This window comes from Pleurodeles waltl, chromosome 4_1 (assembly GCF_031143425.1).
Source record: "Pleurodeles waltl isolate 20211129_DDA chromosome 4_1, aPleWal1.hap1.20221129, whole genome shotgun sequence".
Taxonomy (NCBI): Eukaryota; Metazoa; Chordata; class Amphibia; order Caudata; family Salamandridae; genus Pleurodeles; species Pleurodeles waltl.
This window is the reverse complement of record NC_090442.1, coordinates 36716653-36734403: the sequence shown is the minus strand read 5'-3', so window position 1 is coordinate 36734403 and position 17751 is coordinate 36716653. Positions and strand designations below refer to the sequence as shown.

General features: G+C 44.0%; 1 protein-coding gene across 1 annotated transcript in view; it reads right to left on the bottom strand.

Annotated features, from left to right (window-relative positions):
* The window catches only part of LOC138287337 (zinc finger protein 850-like), an 89130-nt gene extending 71788 nt beyond the window's left edge, over positions 1–17342 (bottom strand). Inside the window, exons 1-3 of the mRNA XM_069227694.1 lie at positions 17087–17342; positions 7126–7232; positions 576–2363 (exon numbers count right to left, since the gene is read on the bottom strand). Of these exons, the coding sequence (XP_069083795.1) occupies positions 576–1814 (1239 nt within the window). The 5' untranslated portion in view covers positions 1815–2363; positions 7126–7232; positions 17087–17342. The remainder of the gene's footprint in view (positions 1–575; positions 2364–7125; positions 7233–17086) is intronic.
* Between the last annotated feature and the right edge of the window lie 409 nt (positions 17343–17751).

Here is a 17751-nt window from a genome sequence, read left to right as displayed (position 1 = left end):
CAGTTAAGCTGAATACAAAATGCAATATATAATATCATGTCAAAGCCCATAGGCAGAATATCTAATAGCATGTCAAAGTCAATAGGCAGCTAAATTGAATACATCATGTCAAAGCCAATAGGAATGCAATGTCAAAGCCAATAGGCGGCTAGACTGGATACAGCATGTCAAAGCCAATAGGCAGAATACAGAATGTAATGACTAATGCAATGTCAAAGCCCATAGGCGGCTAAACTGAATACAGAAAGCAATGGCTAATGCCATGTCAAAGCCCATAGGCGGCTAAACTGAACAAAACATACCATGTGCTACTGGTGAACATTGAGCAACTAATATGCGCAGTGGTGAAACACAAAGTCATTGGTCAAAACAAAATTTAACAAATGGCAGTACAGCACCTAATTGGCACATTTAATCCATTCTATTTACTCAGTGATGGTGTGTGTTCGTTGATGTCTTTGTAGGCTCGATAACCAACTAAAGCTCTTCACACATTCACTACAATGGTATGGTGTTTCCCGTGTGTGTGATCGCTGATGGCTGTTTAGGCGTGATAAAGAATTAAAGCTCTTCACACATTTGCTACATTTGAATGGTTTTTCTCCTGTGTGTGTTCGATGATGTTTTCTTAATGTTGAGAAACAACTAAAACTACCACTGCATTCACTGCAATGGTATGGCTTTTCCCCAGTGTGTGTTCGTTGATGTGCTTGGAGTATGGAATAACTACTAAAGCTCTTCACACATTCACTACAATGGTATGGTTTTTCCCCCGTGTGTGTTCGCTGATGTTGTTTTAGGCTTGGTAAAGAACTAAAGCTCTTCACACATTCACTGCATCTGAACGGTTTTTCCCCAGTGTGGGTTCGATGATGTCTTTGTAGGTGTGTTGAGCGACTAAAGCTCATCACACATTCACTGCACTTGAATGGTTTTTCCCCTGTGTGCGTCCACTGATGTCTTTTTAGGATTGCTAACTGACCAAAGCTCTTCACACATTCACTGCACCTGAATGGTTTTTCCCCTGTGTGAGTTTGATGATGTGTTTGTAGCTGTGAGAACTTCCTAAAGCTCTTCACACATTCACTGCACCTGAATGGTTTTTCCCCTGTGTGAGTTTGATGATGTGTTTGTAGCTGTGATAACTGCCTAAAGCTCTTCACACATTCACTGCACCTGAATGGTTTTTCCCCTGTGTGTGTCCACTGATGTCTTTTTAGGGTTGATAAGTGACCAAAGCTCCTCACACATTCACTGCACCTGAAAGGTTTTAACCCAGTGTGTTTTCGCTGACGCGCTTTTAGTTGTCCAGAGTGAATAAGGCTCTTTGCACGCTCACTGCACTTGAATGACTTTTCCCCAGTGTGTGTTCTCTGGTGTCTTTGTAGGTTTGATAAATTACTAAAACTCTTCACACATTCACTGCACTTAAATGGCTTTTCCCCAGTGTGTGTTTGCTGATGTCTTCGTAGGTGTGATAACAGCCTAAAGCTCTTCACACATTCACTGCACTTGAATGTTTTTTCCCCTGTGTGTGTTTGCTGGTGCCTTTGTAGTGCTGATACATTAATGAAGCTCTTCATACATTCACTGCATTTGACTTTTTTTTCTGCTGTGTGCGTTTGCTGAAAGTGCTTTAGTTCTGATGACAAACTAAAGCTCTGACTGCATGTGTATGCTTTTTCTTTCTTGGTTGTGTTTGGGTCAGGTATACATTTTTCTACATCCTGTGGCTGAGTTTCCTGAAGGGCCAACATGGTTGATAAAGCACTTGTGTTATTCTCACACATTTTGCACACTAGATCCACATGCATAATATGTGTAAGGCTTCTATTTTGGTTGACTGTCTTTAAATGGGACAATGGTTTCCCATACTTGCGGGTAAAGATCCTTTCTTCTCCTGTTTGTGGAAACAGGGTCAGTTCTCTGTGTTTTATTTAGCAGAAGCCTCCTTCCTTTACCCTTCAGTGTTGTGCTTTTCTCTGGTTGCTGTAGTCTGGACAGAAAGGGTTTACAATACACCTAGAGCATTGGATGGTGGTCTTTTATCATTCTAGAAAGCAGAGAACAGCTGTAGTCACCCCACACTGATCCCACGATCAAAGCTAGTGGTTGACACCAGTTTATACAGGAGGTGGTTTGTCAGTGTTGTTGCCTTAATTTTGTAGAGGTCACTTCTTATAGCCACTGACTTGACCTTGACTCCTTCTTCCAGGATCTGTCAGTTTACGTTCAGGTTCCTCTGTCGCTGATTGCACTGATATTGTCCTGAATACTGGATCTCATTATTTATGACAGCTTTTACAGATTTACAGCATTATCTTCATTATAATTAATCGTTTTGTGCATTCAAGACTTGTTTCCTGTTGGATGTAAAGAGAATGAAAACTGCTAAATGGAATATTTATCTGGTTGTAAAAGTCATCTCTTCTTTACCAATGTTAAAACTTATACCATACACAAATATTTAACTAAAAGTTCTGTTGAGCACATCCCATCTTTACTTCAGAAACAATTGATAACTACCAGTGTTCACAAAGTAATGCACATGGACAAGATTTCATTTAAAGAAGAACAAATTGTGGAAACAGAGATAGATCAGGACATGATGCTGTCACTTACGTTTGAGGAAGTGTAGCATAAATGTAACTCTTCAGGAAGTGTAGAAAAAAGGAAACTCTTCAGGAAGTATATAACAAAGAAAACTCCATTCACACTCCTCTTCACAATCCTTTTTCTGTTCACACTGGATCCTCTGAAGTGCCAACACCTTTCTGTGCATTGCACACACACACATACACACACACACACACACACACACCTATGGTTGCATACTCACTCTACAGGGCTCACTGTTAGCCAAAGCACGCAGCGACTCGTTGTCTGCACAGATCAGAAATCAGATAACGGTCTGACAGTCAAACGGCCATGGTTGGCAATACAGGAATCACAAGATTCATTTTGAGACGTTCACCTGGTAGATACAAACAGGAGGTGCACAGGCAGGTGCTTATGAGGTACAAACAGAGGAGGCGCACAGGTAATGTGCCCTGACAGCGCACCCAGTTTAGTCTTTTGTAGTGATGAATTCCAATGGGTTCTGGGTCTTTAATTACTACATTTAACCTGGCTACTGTCTAGACAAACCAAGGAAAGTAATACACAATACTCAAACTCTTCATAAGGCCGATCTCCAGACTGTAGTTACCAAACTCTTCACCAGCATACTAGCCCAAAGACTGCATCCACTCATGTCACACCCAACAGATCCAGCCCAGACTGGTTTTTATTCAGGCTGGCATTGCTATGGTAATAGTAAAAAGACATTGCACCTCACAGATAAGGTAGAGGGAACAATAGACGAAGAAACATTGTTTGACATGGATCACTGCCCAAACTGGGGTAAGATCACAAAATTACTCTTCATACAGGCCAGTCTCCTGAATGTGAACACTAAATTCTTCACAAGAATGCTAGCCCATGAGAGAAACTTGCCTGAATTTGGCTGAATCTTTGTTAGATGGATCTTTAACAACTATCACACTCCACACAGAAGAGGTAGCATAGACGGGCCATGTCACTACCAATAAACATACTCAGGCATAAGACAGGACAGCCCTCTCTCTCCCTTCCTTTCCCCTCTGTATATAGAGCAGATGGCAGAGTGTGAGGTGCAACACAAACTTTACAGGAAAAAAGATCATCAGGAAAAACCACCGACTTGCCCTATAAACTGACAACATCTTGGTGTTCTTGAGCAACCCAACAAAGTATCTTCTTATGAAAGAAATGGATCGCTTTAGCGAGGTATCAGGCTTTAGCATTTATCTTCAACAAACTAACAAAGCCAGTAGGTCTTGCTTATGTGAGACCTAATAGCTTTGTCAATGTCTTTTAGCTATGTTGTACAGCAGCGCAGGGCAGCACAGCTTGGCTAAAATTAGAAAAATAGTGCTGTGATGCAGCATAGGGCTTTGTTTCCTGGCAGGAGGGGTAGGGCAGGCTTGATAACATGAGTGGGGCAACAGGGCAAGTGACAACACAGGAGGGAGCAGAGGGATTAGGCAAACAACACAATGCAGGAGGGCAGGGAGATGGGGCAAACAACAACAAAGCAGGTGAGGCGGAAAGGGGTCAGGAAGTAAACGAGGCAAGCAAGTTAATCAGGGAGGATGGTGGGGGGACGGAACAAGCAACTCAGCCCATGAGTGGAGCAGTAGGCCCAGAGCAAACAGGAATAAAGGGGCAAGCAACGATGACAAGTCAAGCAAAAGCAACGGAGCAAGCAACGGAGCAAGCAACTGGACAGGCAAGCAGCAACAACTCAGAAGGTGGAGTGGGACAACAGGACAAACAAAAGAATGCTTTGGGAAAGGGCAAGCATCACAATATGGGAGAGAGGAAAGCAATATAACAAAGGAGTGATAGGGCAACCAACAACAGGAAGATAAATAAATGACCTCTGAATTCTGAAAGCGAGCAACAGAAGGACACACAGTGGGCAAGGAAACAGTACTTGAGTCAGGCCCCAGGGCAGAGGGCAGCATACGAAGAGGTAGTGACACGGCAAGTCTAAGTTTATGGCCTATAACCCACACAAACTATTTAGGGGGAAAATGATGATAGCAGGCCAACCAGTGGAGAGAGTCAGACAATTTGATTATTTGGGGATTAGGTTAAGTGACGACCAACGTTGGTCGGCACAGATTAAGAAGAGTCTGACAACACTTAGGCAAAGGTCTATAGTGATAGCTAAGAAAATAGCTAATACTTGTGAAGGGGAGATAACACCTGCCATCACCGTTTACAAATCAGTGGCAGTAGCGGCCTCAATTTATGGTGCCGAGCTTTGGGGTCATACCAACTCTAGGTGTCTGACCACTGTAGAAAACCGGTTTATTCGAAATTTCCTAAAGTTGCCGATGAGCACCCCTCTCACTCCACTAAGATTTGATTTAGCCCTAAATGAAATACACAATGAAATTGCATTAAGACCCCTAATGTATTGGATTAATCTTTGGTCCTCAGAGGACCGGTCCATTCTCCATAAAGCACTAGACGAATTTCTTGCAAATGACAGCGTATTAAAGATCCCTTGGTTCAGATACATCAGAGATACGTGTAAATTCCTTAAAATGGAGGAGGTGTGGAGTGCTCCCCACAATTTGGCAAAGGGAACAAAGGAACGCGTAAAAAGGTGTTACTGGGAGAGCATTCTGACCCAAATTTGGTTAAAAAATCATGGTAGTCTGACTTTGCAGTTCTTAGACTATAAATGTAGTCCCAAGTTCGAGGCCTATATGGATAATGTAAATCCTCCATATACCAAAACACTATTTATTAAATTTAGACTAGGGACTCTTCCGCTTAAGTCATTTACAGCGCAATGGAGACCGGAGGACTGCAATTCAATATACTGCCATCATTGTCAAAAGACAAAAGAGTCACTCGCGCACTTTATGTTTTTCTGCCCTAGATATTTGGTACCTAGGAAAAAGTGGATTGCTCCACTATGTAGGGCTATTGGGATAAGGGAATGGAATACGGCATTACGACTCCTAACAACTGATACAAATGATAAAATAGTTTTTTCTGTGGTGGGATATCTGCGAAGTGCATGGTTACTAAGAACAAAAGAACTATTATAAATGTGTAATTTTAATACATTGGTTCTAGACTATATTCACTTAATACATCAGTTTTTAACCGGATGAACCTAAAACCTAAACGGTCTGGATTTTAGTTTAAAGAATAATGACGATTTGTATGTTTTATAAATATATGACCTCACTATTTATTTAGGGTTCTTAAAAAAAAAAAAAAAAAAAAAAAAAAAAAAAAGTAAATTATGCAATTTTCTTCTTTTATCTCGGATAACAGAGACAAATGTTAAAATTGGTCACTCAGCGGCAAGGTTCTTGTAAAATACACAGGTGACACGAACTAGAATTCTGATAATCATGTGCTTCTAATGTCCTGATTTTAGATTATATTTAATTAGTTTGATAAAATTTTAATTAATTGAAGTTAAATTTTAACAACCTAATACTTTTATATGTCTTTGAGATTTCGTAAAAACAAAAAAAAATTTTAAAATAACGTTGTCTATACATTCTTAAAATTTTTAAAGTGCTATGCTTCTTAATCATGTTATGTCTTGTATTGTTTACTTTTATGGCTTATAGCCGAAATAAAGTTATATATGATGATGATGATGACACGGCAAGTGCAAAATAAAGAGAAGCAAAGAAATAAGAATGATGACAAAGCTAACCAATAGTTTACAATGGATGAGCTTTAAGCCCCCTGTAACTGAACAAAATGTCTCACAAGACCAACATACTGGCAAAGACGATACCTTGTTCCCCACTACATATATTTATCTACACAAACACAGCTGAGAAGAGGGTTAGAAGAGGGAGCAGTGAGGAGCGGTCTTCCTAGGAGGGTGATCAGCTGGGGGTATTATGAATGGTACACACAAGGTGTGGCGTCCCATAGAAAACAGCAATATGTAGGGTTACAATTATCAATGTAATGATTTACCCCATCAGGGCTAGGGTTTGTCCTTATCAGGATGCACAGACCACTAATTAATTTCATTGGACTTGTGGGATGATTAAGCCAAGCTAGTCCACAACATTTTTTTTTTTAATCTTACCATTGATACAACCAACTAACATTAAAACAGTCTACAGGTTATTTATAGGCAATTTTAGCTATAAATCACCCAGTCTCCAATTTTTTACTTCAAACACGTAGCAAACAGATAAAAGCATTGTTCTTTCGACCACGCACATAAAAAATAAAACAAAAATCTCCAAAAAACTGCTCCTTTGGAGCCCATTGCTTAGTGTACACCACAATCAACGTGGAGCACGACCGGATGATGAAGCATGACTCCTCGGTAGGTGAGGGTCTGAGCATCTGATAAGCATAATCCCTGGACCTAATGAGATAAATCATTATAAGGATAATTGTAGCCCCACAAATTCATGTTTTTTCCAGAACACCACACTTTGTTGTGTACACTTATGACTTAGGAGGAAGTGTGATGGACCATCATAATCCTCTCTGTCCCTTGATATTAAGAGTTATTCCCAGTGATATACCAATATGACTTACCAGATGCAAGACGTGCGGAGTTTGGCAGCTCTGAAGATTTACTGATAGAACCTCTGGCATATGACTCCGCAGGTGGTGTGTGGTAAAAAGGCTGTGGTGCTCTGCAGCTGAAAAAGAAACACAATCACTTTATTCAGAGATGGATATACATATTCTTTGATGGGCAGATCATACTTCATGTTTTGTCATTAAACTAAAACAAGGAAACGCCACAGCACAAGAAGAGAAACTGCTGGATTGGTGTCAGAGGGCACAGACGGTAACGTACGGACTTGTGTGGTAGACCACTAGAAGCAGGGAGGACATCTTGCAAGGAACTAGATTTTTCTTTAGAGGATCAACCTTTTTCGAGACTTTGTGGCAGCCATTTTTAGCAATAGCTATAAAACTCAAGCGTGAATGCTTAACAGGTTGCAGTTCTCACAATAAATCCTGCTGATGCTGTATTCTTTTCTAGAGTTGTAAAAACATTTCTGCATTGACTTTGAATCTAGAGCAGCTGGTGTAAAGAATTGACAACAGTGAGACATTCCAGATATTGAGAGATTTAGTGAGAGAGCTGAAATATTGACTTCTGGGAATGAGCGAGAAACCAGTGTGTGCTTAGAGCAGTTGACCTCTGGACCCCAATGGCCACATGAAAAGATAGTTGAACCAGTGAGCGTGGAGACATGAAAAGTTAAAAACCACAATAATGCTTCGTCACATGTGGCACAAGAAGCGTTTAGAGAGGGAAATGCCTGACCTGTGACATGGAGGAGTCAGAGAGATCATCTTTGTGAAAATCAAAATTTAAGGGATACAAGTGCAGTGCAATGAATCGGAGCTGGAGAAAGTGCTGGCCAGAACAGGAGCTGTCAGGTCCAAGATCTGGTGAGACATTTTATTGGTGTCCACTACATTGCAACTGAATAACCAAGTCATTCCTTTGAGTAATTGACTCACAAGGGCAGTGAAGTAGTAGAGACAAGCAGTCAAGGCATGTCGTGGCACCGAATGGAGATCACACACAGTGCAACATAGTAAAACACACACAATACGGCCAATGTCCAGCCAGAGCTACAACATCAAGACAACTAGGACTTTCATCAACAGGTAAAAAAAGGAGCAGCTAAACATATACTGAAGGTGTTGACACCCCCCTTTGGGCAGAGATACCCCCCCCCATAATTTACCACGTATCTTCTTTATGCACATACAGTTGGCGTTTGACATTACATAGAACTCGTGTCTAAAGCTAACCTCGGGCATAGTACTCGGGCAGTGGTAGAAAAATCCACTCGACCACACGCATTGGTGAGTCTTATTTGATTAGGTCGAGCTATTTTTAATACTTACTCGTCCCCTCTGGCGAGTTGAAACTGAACAGGTGTTCTGTTCAGTTGAAAAGTGGAGGGGCAATAAAAGATGCATTTAAATGTTGTTCTTATGTCACATTTGGTATGTGTTCAAAGACAGAGGTCAAAAGTCAGTTTTTCTTACAATAAATTTTTCTTCTGACTGCAGAGTTCCAGGACTTTGTAAGGTGACCTGCTGCTTAGAATGTAAGATAAAAGGATTTAGGGTGTCAGGTTTTTCCTAACACGCAACATTTAAATGACTAAGGCCCTCATTTGGACCTCGGCAGTCTTTTTGCAAGACCGCTAAAGTTCTGCCAGGCCGAAGACCGCCAGTGCAGACAGTCTCCCAACAAGCGTATTATAACTGCTAGCAGCCCTCTGCCCTTTTTCGGACGGAGAGCCGCCAGCAGCCATACTAGCGGTCGGCGGTGAAGAAGAGGCTGCTCCACGTCATCACAACACCGACCACCGAATCACAACCCAGGATTCGGCGTGGCGGTGTTCTGGTGACGGGGTGCTGGCGGTGGAGCAAGTGAGTGGAGAGGTTTTTGGACATTGCTTAGAAAGTTACTGTGTGTGATGACAATATGTTACCACATCATGGTTTAGTAATATATTTATTAAAAGTGAGTGTTTAAACAAACTGAGGAACACTCCTGCCCTGATGGCAATGTTGTAAGTAAACTAAAAGAAGTCCTAGGTTATGTGGGCTAGACCTCATGGGTATGTGGGAAAGATTCTTGTGATGCATGCAGCAAACTTTAGTCTACTTAAACAAACAAAAGAGTTTTTTTGTACTGCAGAAATGCTGAGCTAACTTATTTGAAGGTGCAATCATATGTGAGAATTAAGAAAAAGGCGACTCTGTAAACTATTTGCCTAGGATCACACAATTGAGACCCGTTTACGGGTCAAGTACATTACAGTTAGGTCGAGTAGATTATTTAAGTTACTCGACCTGCGGGTCTAGTATCATTTTTATGATTTTTTTAGCCCTGTCGGGTGCTCTCATAATTCTTTGAGACTCAGTAGGTCTTTCTACAACATTTACAAACAAAACTAGTCAATGAAAAGTGGTGCCTAGTAGAAACTGGCCAACTCATTGGGTCCGAATCCCTGCTACCATGTTTTCAATTCTGAACAATCTAAAATCTAAAAACCATTTGGGTCCCACCCAAGTAACCTACGTGTGTTTTATGGTGTCAAAAGTCTCAGTGTTCAGTCAGAAAGCCATTTATGGTCTTATACCTATGTTTACTGCTGTAAATGGCTCTACTGATTCCTGACAGCTATTTTCAAAATGATCCCTTCCAGGTTTAAATGATTTAACACTGTGTAATTCTCGTCAAGCACAGTTTTACTCACTGTTAAATGTAGAGCAAAAACTGGGAAGTGGGAGGAGCAAGGTGTAGTTAGCGTTGACAGTTTGTGAATGATCACAAACTTGTGAGCATTTCGCAAACTTCAGTGTGACTCTTTCCAAAGCTGGAAATTGTTAGAGATTTGCTTCAGAAAAATGCTGGAGTAACTCTCCTTCCAGGGTGGGAAGAGAAACGGCTCACCAACCAAACTTGGTAGCACATAAAAGGAGTTTCTCCAGGAGAAAATGGTGAGATGGCAATAAGCACTGTGACAATGCATGTCACTAAAATGTTATGTTATGCGTATTTATACAGAACACAATTCACCTGACAGGGTATCCTGGTACTGAAAACAAGAACTACATGAGCTGTGCCTGGTTGTCCATTTCTTGCAAAATTCACAAACTGAGGAGGCAGCTCTGGTATAAAGGGAAAGGTTGTCTCGGGCGTTAGGAGCGTAGGAGAAGACACAACTGCCGGATGTGGTAAGCGGGGGAAGTGTGTGATTGGGAGTCCCGGCTGAGCGGAAGTGTCTAGAGGGCTGTGGAAGTTTATGTAGTTGTTGCGATACGTGGGGGCCAATGTGTGCACGAGGAGTTTGAAGAGTGCTCGTTTGTTGATTGAGAGCCAGGGGAGTTCTTTGAGGTTTGGGATGATGTGGGTTCAGGGAGTAGTTTTTTATGGCCTTACACCTTCTGTGAACAGACATACATAGAATGCATTGCCGTAGTCCAGCTTGCTAGTGATAAAGGCTTGGGTGACGGCTCTGTGAGTGTTGGTAGGGAGCCATTTGGAGAGCTTCTTGAGCACCATGAATGTGTGGAAACAGGAGGCAGGGGCTGCCTTCACTCGGCCAGTCATAGTGAGTTGGTTCTCTATTACTAGTCCACGGTTTTTAGCATGGATTGCAAGGAGGGCTGTAGGTCCAAGTTTGGTAGGCCATTTTGGCAATCATAACTACTTACATCTTTATTGCTTTGAGCTTGAAATGGTTAGCTTTCATCCATTTGGCATCTTCCGCCATGCCTGTGGAGAAACAAATCTTGTTGTTTGGCATTTTTTCAGAGACGGAGGGTATCTGGAGATCTGCAGCATAGGATATAACATTGACTGCATTCACACGGATGTTAGTGAGTGGCACAATGTAGGTGTTGAACAGGTTAGAGTTGAGTGAAAAGCCTTGAGGAACTTTGCAGGTGAGGTTGGAGTCTTCTGAGATGAAGAGAGCCAAGCTGACAGACTGGGTGTAGCTTGTAAGAAACAAGCAGATCCAGCAAAGTCTAGGTCCTTGGATGCCGGCTTTATGCAGTCGTTCGAATAGGATGTGGTGGGAGATAGGTCGAGTAGGATGAGGGCAGAGGTCAATCAATTGTAGAGTGTGGCTACTTACCCGCAAGGGTATCCTGGTGCAAGGGTTCTTGCTGGGATCAGTCAAAAAGCCAGGTCTTGAGTCCCTTTCTGAATTCTGGGAAAGAGGATGATGTTCGTGGTGAAGGGAAAGGTCATTCCAGGCCTTGGAAGCGAGGTAGGAGAAGGCTCTTCAGAGGATGCCGGGAGTGTGTGAGAAGGAGGCAGAGTGCAGGTGTCTGGAGTGTCTGGTGGAAGTTCAGGCGGTGGTTGATGTATGCTGGTCCTTGGTTGTGGAAGACATTGTAGGTGTGTGTCAGCATCTTGAATTGGTATCTTTTCTGAATGGGGAGCCAGTGAAGGTTCATGAGTTGGGGGGTGTTGTGGATCAGTTTGGGAAGGTGGAGGATGAGTCTTGCAACTGAGTTCTGTATCATCTGGAATCTCTTCAGGAGATGGGTGGTGAGTTCTGTGTAGAGTGTGTTGCTGTAGTCCAGATGGCTGGTGACTAAGGCTTGAGTGGTGGTTTTCCTGGGGCTGATGGGGAGCCATCTCAAGATCTTTCGGAGCATGCAAAGGATGTGAAAGCAGGCGGAGGAGACTGCGTTTCATGGTGAGTTTGCTGTACAGGATGATGCAGAGGTTGCGGGCTTAGTCTGTCAGTGTGGGTCCAAGCTTGGAGGGCCACCAGTGTTATTCCACAAGGCAGGGTTCTGACCTCTGCATGTTTCCATCTGTCGGAAAAGGCAACCATGGTGATGCATTGAGAATGAAGGCAAGATTGCCACTGATTTCCTTGCTCACGCTGTTGAAGGAATATTGAGGGCAGGGGTCCACGGGTGCTCCAGAGTGGATGGAGTTCATGATGGCTGTGGTAATCTGTGTGGTGAGCTGTTCCCATGAAGTGAGGGGTGGTTGAGGGTGGCGTTGGTTGGTGTGAGGAGGTTGTAGATGTCGGTGGGTTAGGGTTCAAAGTTACTGTACATGGTTGATATCTTGGTGTGGAAGTAGACCGTCAGCATGTCACGGAGTTCCTGGTAAGGGGACATTTAGTTTTTGGTGTCTGACAGGCAGGAGAACTCTCTGGCGATGCTAAAGAGTTCCTTGCTGTGGTTGGAGCTTGCTTCAATGCGGTCTGCTAGGGCAACTCTTTTCGTGCCTTTTAGGCGTTGGTAATATTGGTTGGGGGCTGACTTGAAGGTGGCTTGGTATGTGGGATCTCTGCTAGTGTGCCACCTTCTTTTTGGCAATTTGCAGTTGCGTTTCATTGTCCTGAGTTCTGGTGTATACCGACTGGCTTGTTTGGTAAATCTGCTGGTCTTGGCTGGCTTGATGGGGGCAACTCTGTTGATGCAGTTGGTGATCCAGATGGAGAAATTCTGGATGGGATGTTCAAGGTTGGTTGCGGATTCGGGCCAGGTCGTATTGAAGGCATTCATCCATTGGGTCTCTGTCACTTTATTCCTGCTGCAGTGGGAGGAACTGGGGTCCTGGTGTTGGTGCATGGGGATCCTGCGATGGGGAAGTGGATAATGGCGTGGTCTGAGCAGGTGACTTTGGAGACATGACTGTACTTAGCTCTGTCGCTGGCCGTGAAGATAGGGCCCAGCGTGTGCACTGCGCTGTGTGTGGGGTTGGTGACCAGTTGGGTGAGGCTGATGTTGCTCATGCTTTCCAGGAGTTTGACTGAATTTGCATCTTTGGGGTCATCGAGGAAGATGTAGTGCTTGGAGTCAATGGCATGTGGGGCGATGAAATTGGGGATGGCGTTGCAGAAGCCAGGGCATGTTCAGTGAAGGTCTATAGGTGAGGGTGCCTCTGATGGTAGTTTTACCACTGGTTTGGAGTTGGAAGTTTAGGTGTTCCAGGTTTGGTATGATGTTGTCTTCACTGGTGGTGCAGCAGTTTCTTTGTGTACCAGAAAGGTAGAGGTGTTTCCTCTGTCATATGTTGTCTGTTGTGGAGATAAGAGCGGGCCTCTCTTGTGCCTGAATCAAGAATGAGGTGGTTGAGAGGGTCAAGTCATTGAGGTTGGTGGCAAGACGTTTGTCTTTTCCATAACATTAGCTGGGCAGGTTAGCAGCCAGATGAGCTGATAGTTGGTGAGCATCTCTGTGTCCATTGAAAGTTTCTTGAGGAGGGGTGGGAGGTACTGTGGCATGTTTGCAGGCATCCGTCACAGTGTCCTTTGGTGAAGACGTAGTTAAGGCAGGAGTAAAAGGACACTCTGCAGTGTATGGCTTTGTTTTTGGCCTTCCCAGACAAGTTTCAAATGCTTCGCAATGATGGGCTTGGTGCTTAGAGCTGACAGCTACTTTTGACACTGCTGAATGCTTGATATTGGTCAACCGTCCTTCGGCGACAGGTATTTTTGCCTAAATTTTCAATGCTTCTGCTTCTTTCTGTGTGGGTGCACATGGGTTGCTGCTTCTCTGCCCTTCTAGTCAGCAATGTAGGTGATAGTGTATGGAGCAGTCCATGGTATGTTATGTCTCACCCTTTCTCTTTAATCTGCATGTGGCACTACTGAGGGGTTTTCCACTCCTTTAGTTTGACGGTATCACCCTAAGCCGATGACATAGCATTTTCATAGCTGGAATGGAAGTCTGACAATTGCACTAGTTTTCTGGGGGTCTGCCTGACACCCATTCAAGTGCTAACGACTACTAAAACTTTAAAGATGTGTTACTACTGGAAAAGTTGATGTCAGTATTCACCATGATACGTTCACATAGAAAAAGAAACTGCATCATTATTATCAGATTCGCCCATCAGATTATGAACTCTCCCTCGACAGGCAGGCACTTAGGCCTGAAGTTACTACCTGACAGGTCACAGGTGGAGCAGCAGCATGTAGCCCACAGACAAATGTACGAACAGGAAATCTATATCAATCCCACAGATAATCACAGCGACACCACTATGGACCCAAGAGATTGGCCCCAATAAAACACATGTGGCCGGAGGGGTGCGCAAATTCCCAAATTACCATAAAGTCAGATGCTACATGAAGTTAGGAATACTTAGCCAATCAGAACACAGCATGCCATGAACACACGCCCCTCAGGCCAGACATCTGGACACATTACTCACTGGCCCTCATTGTGTCCATGCAAGGTCAAGGACTACATGCATATGTTAACAGGACCTTATTTATGACTCCAAGACAACTGGTCCGATTGCTTACCCAGCAAGGAATGTTGTAATTGTTTTATTCCACCCAAAGAAATGTATAAAACCCCGCTCAGATGGATTGTACACTGAGAGACAGTCCTCAGACCCCGTTTCTGTAACTGCTCTTCTGGCCATAATGTGTAATTAAACGAACCGTTCCTGTTTTGCCAAACACCTCTTGTCTTTTGTTTTTTAAGATAAATTCACATTTGAGCAACAACACTATAAGGGGCATATACCGTGTGTGCTTTGCACCCTGCACCACTTATTTCTAATACTAAACAAGAGAATCTGCGCACATTACGCTGTGTTTTACTTACATTGTAGGGAGAGCTAACAGAAGAGGAAATCTCTGCACTGCACTACTTTTGAATACACTCCAAGGAGGCACTTACAGTAGAAATTGGATTTGTAACTACACCAGGGTCATGTGGGTGTGACCTGCTTCAAATAGGAAGCCCTGTTTTCATCTCTGAGAGACTCCCTTGTTTACGAGCAACATATGGAACAGAAACAAAATTGTTGTTCTTGTGTTTTACAACTGTGGATCCTTAGAATGATTCTGGCATTACTCCCCACTCCTAAGAGAGTGGAAGAGGTAAGAGCATTTATTCCTATCAAGTAGACTATCCATCTTGGCATATTGAAGGCAGGGATGGGAAGACTACAGCAGACTCAGGATATATCAGTAATGCAGATGCTAGTGCTGCAGAAATGTCATCATGTCATTTCACTGGTTCCCAGGAAAAAAACACTTTACAATCCTCTGTCTTATTCATTAGGCCTTTTACAAAGTACAGAGGTACAAGTTGGTGCCCCACACTCTTACATGGCTTCTGCGATCCAGCCAACAGGCCGGAACTCGTATTCCTTTTTTCCAGAGGACTAGATGTAGGCGGAGGATCTTCAGTGATCTGGGTCGCCACCTTTGTAATGGGCTATCTTTGGTACCCTTGACTCATCCCTTTCCATTATGAAGTCAGAGTTGCTTCAGGAGCAATCTTACAATGTACTTATGCTGCTGAAGCGCTGTCCTGTTGGTTTGTGCTTTGACTGTCTGCTTTAAGTCCATGAGTCTGTCCTTGGTCCACTAGTGCCAGGACACCTGTGGTCACAGTATGATCAACAGATAAAGCATTTCTACAGCTCCAGGGCCCTGGATGAAAAAGTAGTGCAGTGCGCACAGATTTCTCAAAGTTTAATAAGACAGTATGCACAGATTTTTCATAGTGCAATAGGAAGCAGTGTGCACAGATTTCTCACAGTAAAGTAAAATGCACTACACCATGCACAGATTCCTCATAGTGCAGTAAGATATAGTGTAGTGACTTAGGCTCCTCATAGTGAAGCATAATGCAGTGAAACATGCACAGATTCCTTATAGAGCTGAAAGATACAGTGCATAGATTCCTCACCGTGCAGTAAGATGCAGTGCACAGATTTCTCACAGTGCAGAATGATGAGTGCACAGATTCCTCACAGTGCAGTAAAATGCAGTGCAGCGTGCACAGATTCCTCACAGTACAGTAAGTTGCAGTGCAGTGTGCAGATTCCTCACAGTGCAGTAAGATGCAGTGGTGTGCCCAGATTTCTCACAATGCAGTAAGAGGCAATGAATTGACACAGATTCCTCATAGTGCAGTAAGAGGCAGTACAGCACACATAGACTCCACACAGTGTAGTAAGATGCAGTGCAGTGCACAGATTCCTCACAGTGCAATAATGTGCATTACAGTTGCATTGATTCCTCATAGTGCAGTAAGATGCAGTGTGAACAAATTCCTCACAGTGCAGTAAGATGCAGTGCTGCGTGCACAGATTCCTCATAGTGCAGAAAGATGCAGTGTGGAATGCACATATTCCTCAGAGTGGAGTACGATGCAGTGCAGTGGCACATATTCCTCACAGTGAAGTAAAATGCAGTGCAGTGCACAGATTCCTCAGTGCAGTGTCACATATTCCTCATAGTGCAGTAAGATGTAGAGCAGAGCACTGATCCCAGTGCATCAAAATTCTCACAGTATAGTAAAAAGCAGTGCCATTTTCACAGACATCCTCTTCCGTCAATGTCCCACAAAGTGTAGTAAAAAGCAGTGCAGTGTGTCCAGATTCCTCACAGTGCAGTAAGATGCAGTGCACTGTAAACCAACTCCTCACAGTGCAGTAAGATGAAGTACATGCACAGATTCATCACAGTGCAGTGTACAGATTCCTCATAGTGCAGTAAGAGGCAGTACATTGTAAACATATCGATCATAGAGCGAAAAGATGCAGTGCAGTGCAGATTCCTCACAGTGCAGTAAGATGCAGTGCACAGATTCCTCACAGTGCAGAGCAGCGTGCACAGATTTCTCACTGTGCAGTAGGACGCAGTGCAGCGTGCACAGATTCCTCACTGTGCAGTAGGACGCAGTGCAGTGTGCAGAGATTCCTCACAGTGCAGTAAGATGCAGTGCACAGATCCCCTCTTTAATACAAATGATGGCCACAAACACCCCCAGGGCCCCGGGTAGAAGAGCCCAGCTCAGCCCGGCTCCTGGCAGAGATTTCCTCCAGAATTATTTAGTCTATTTCTACAAACACAGCAGAAGGTGCTGACAATCTCCTACCTGAGCAGAAACCTGTGCAGACATTTCCAGGCCCCCTCCTCCTCCTGGGGCTGGGTAGGGGGGGTGCAGGTGCAGATTTGGAGTCTGAGGGGGCCTGTGAGGGTCTGAAGGTGAAGATACCTGCACAGACCTTCGGGGGCTCTTCCTCCTCTGCGGGAGGCTGGACACAGAGGGTGAAGGAGGCTGAGACCCGCTGCTTGTGTTGTGCTATCTCTGCCGCCGCTGACCTCGAGCCTCTTACATTCTCTGTCCGGAGGAGATCGTTTCAGCTTCTGCTGCTTGTTCTGACTCTACCGCAGCTGACCCAGAAGTTATTCTACTCACATGCCTGGGAGGGGTTCACCAGGTTCTGCTCCTTCTCTGCCTCTGCTGGTGGTGACCGGACATTATTACACTTACAGGAACGTATCAGCTTCCGCTTCTGGTGCTGTCCCTGCCCTTCGTCACCCGGAAGTGAAACTGTTCACCAGTTCCTTACACAAGGACAGGTGAGGGTTTCGAGGTCACAAAGGAGGTGAGCCTTTGGGAGGCGGCAGGAGGGAGGAGGGAGAGGGAGGAGGCAGGAGGAAGGGCCAGGAGTGGAGGGAGGGCCAGGGGTATAGGACAGGGCCCGGTGGACTTTAAGGGGAGAGTCAAGTCAAAGAGTCCAGAGTTTCTTTTTTATATTTCTTTTTAAATATAATATCCAGGTATTCTTGTTGTAAAATATCTAACACCGGGCGGTCTCGGTGGTCTGGTTGGCACAGAAACCGGACTGAGAGGCATGAAGCAGGCTGTTCCTCTGCAGGTATTCGG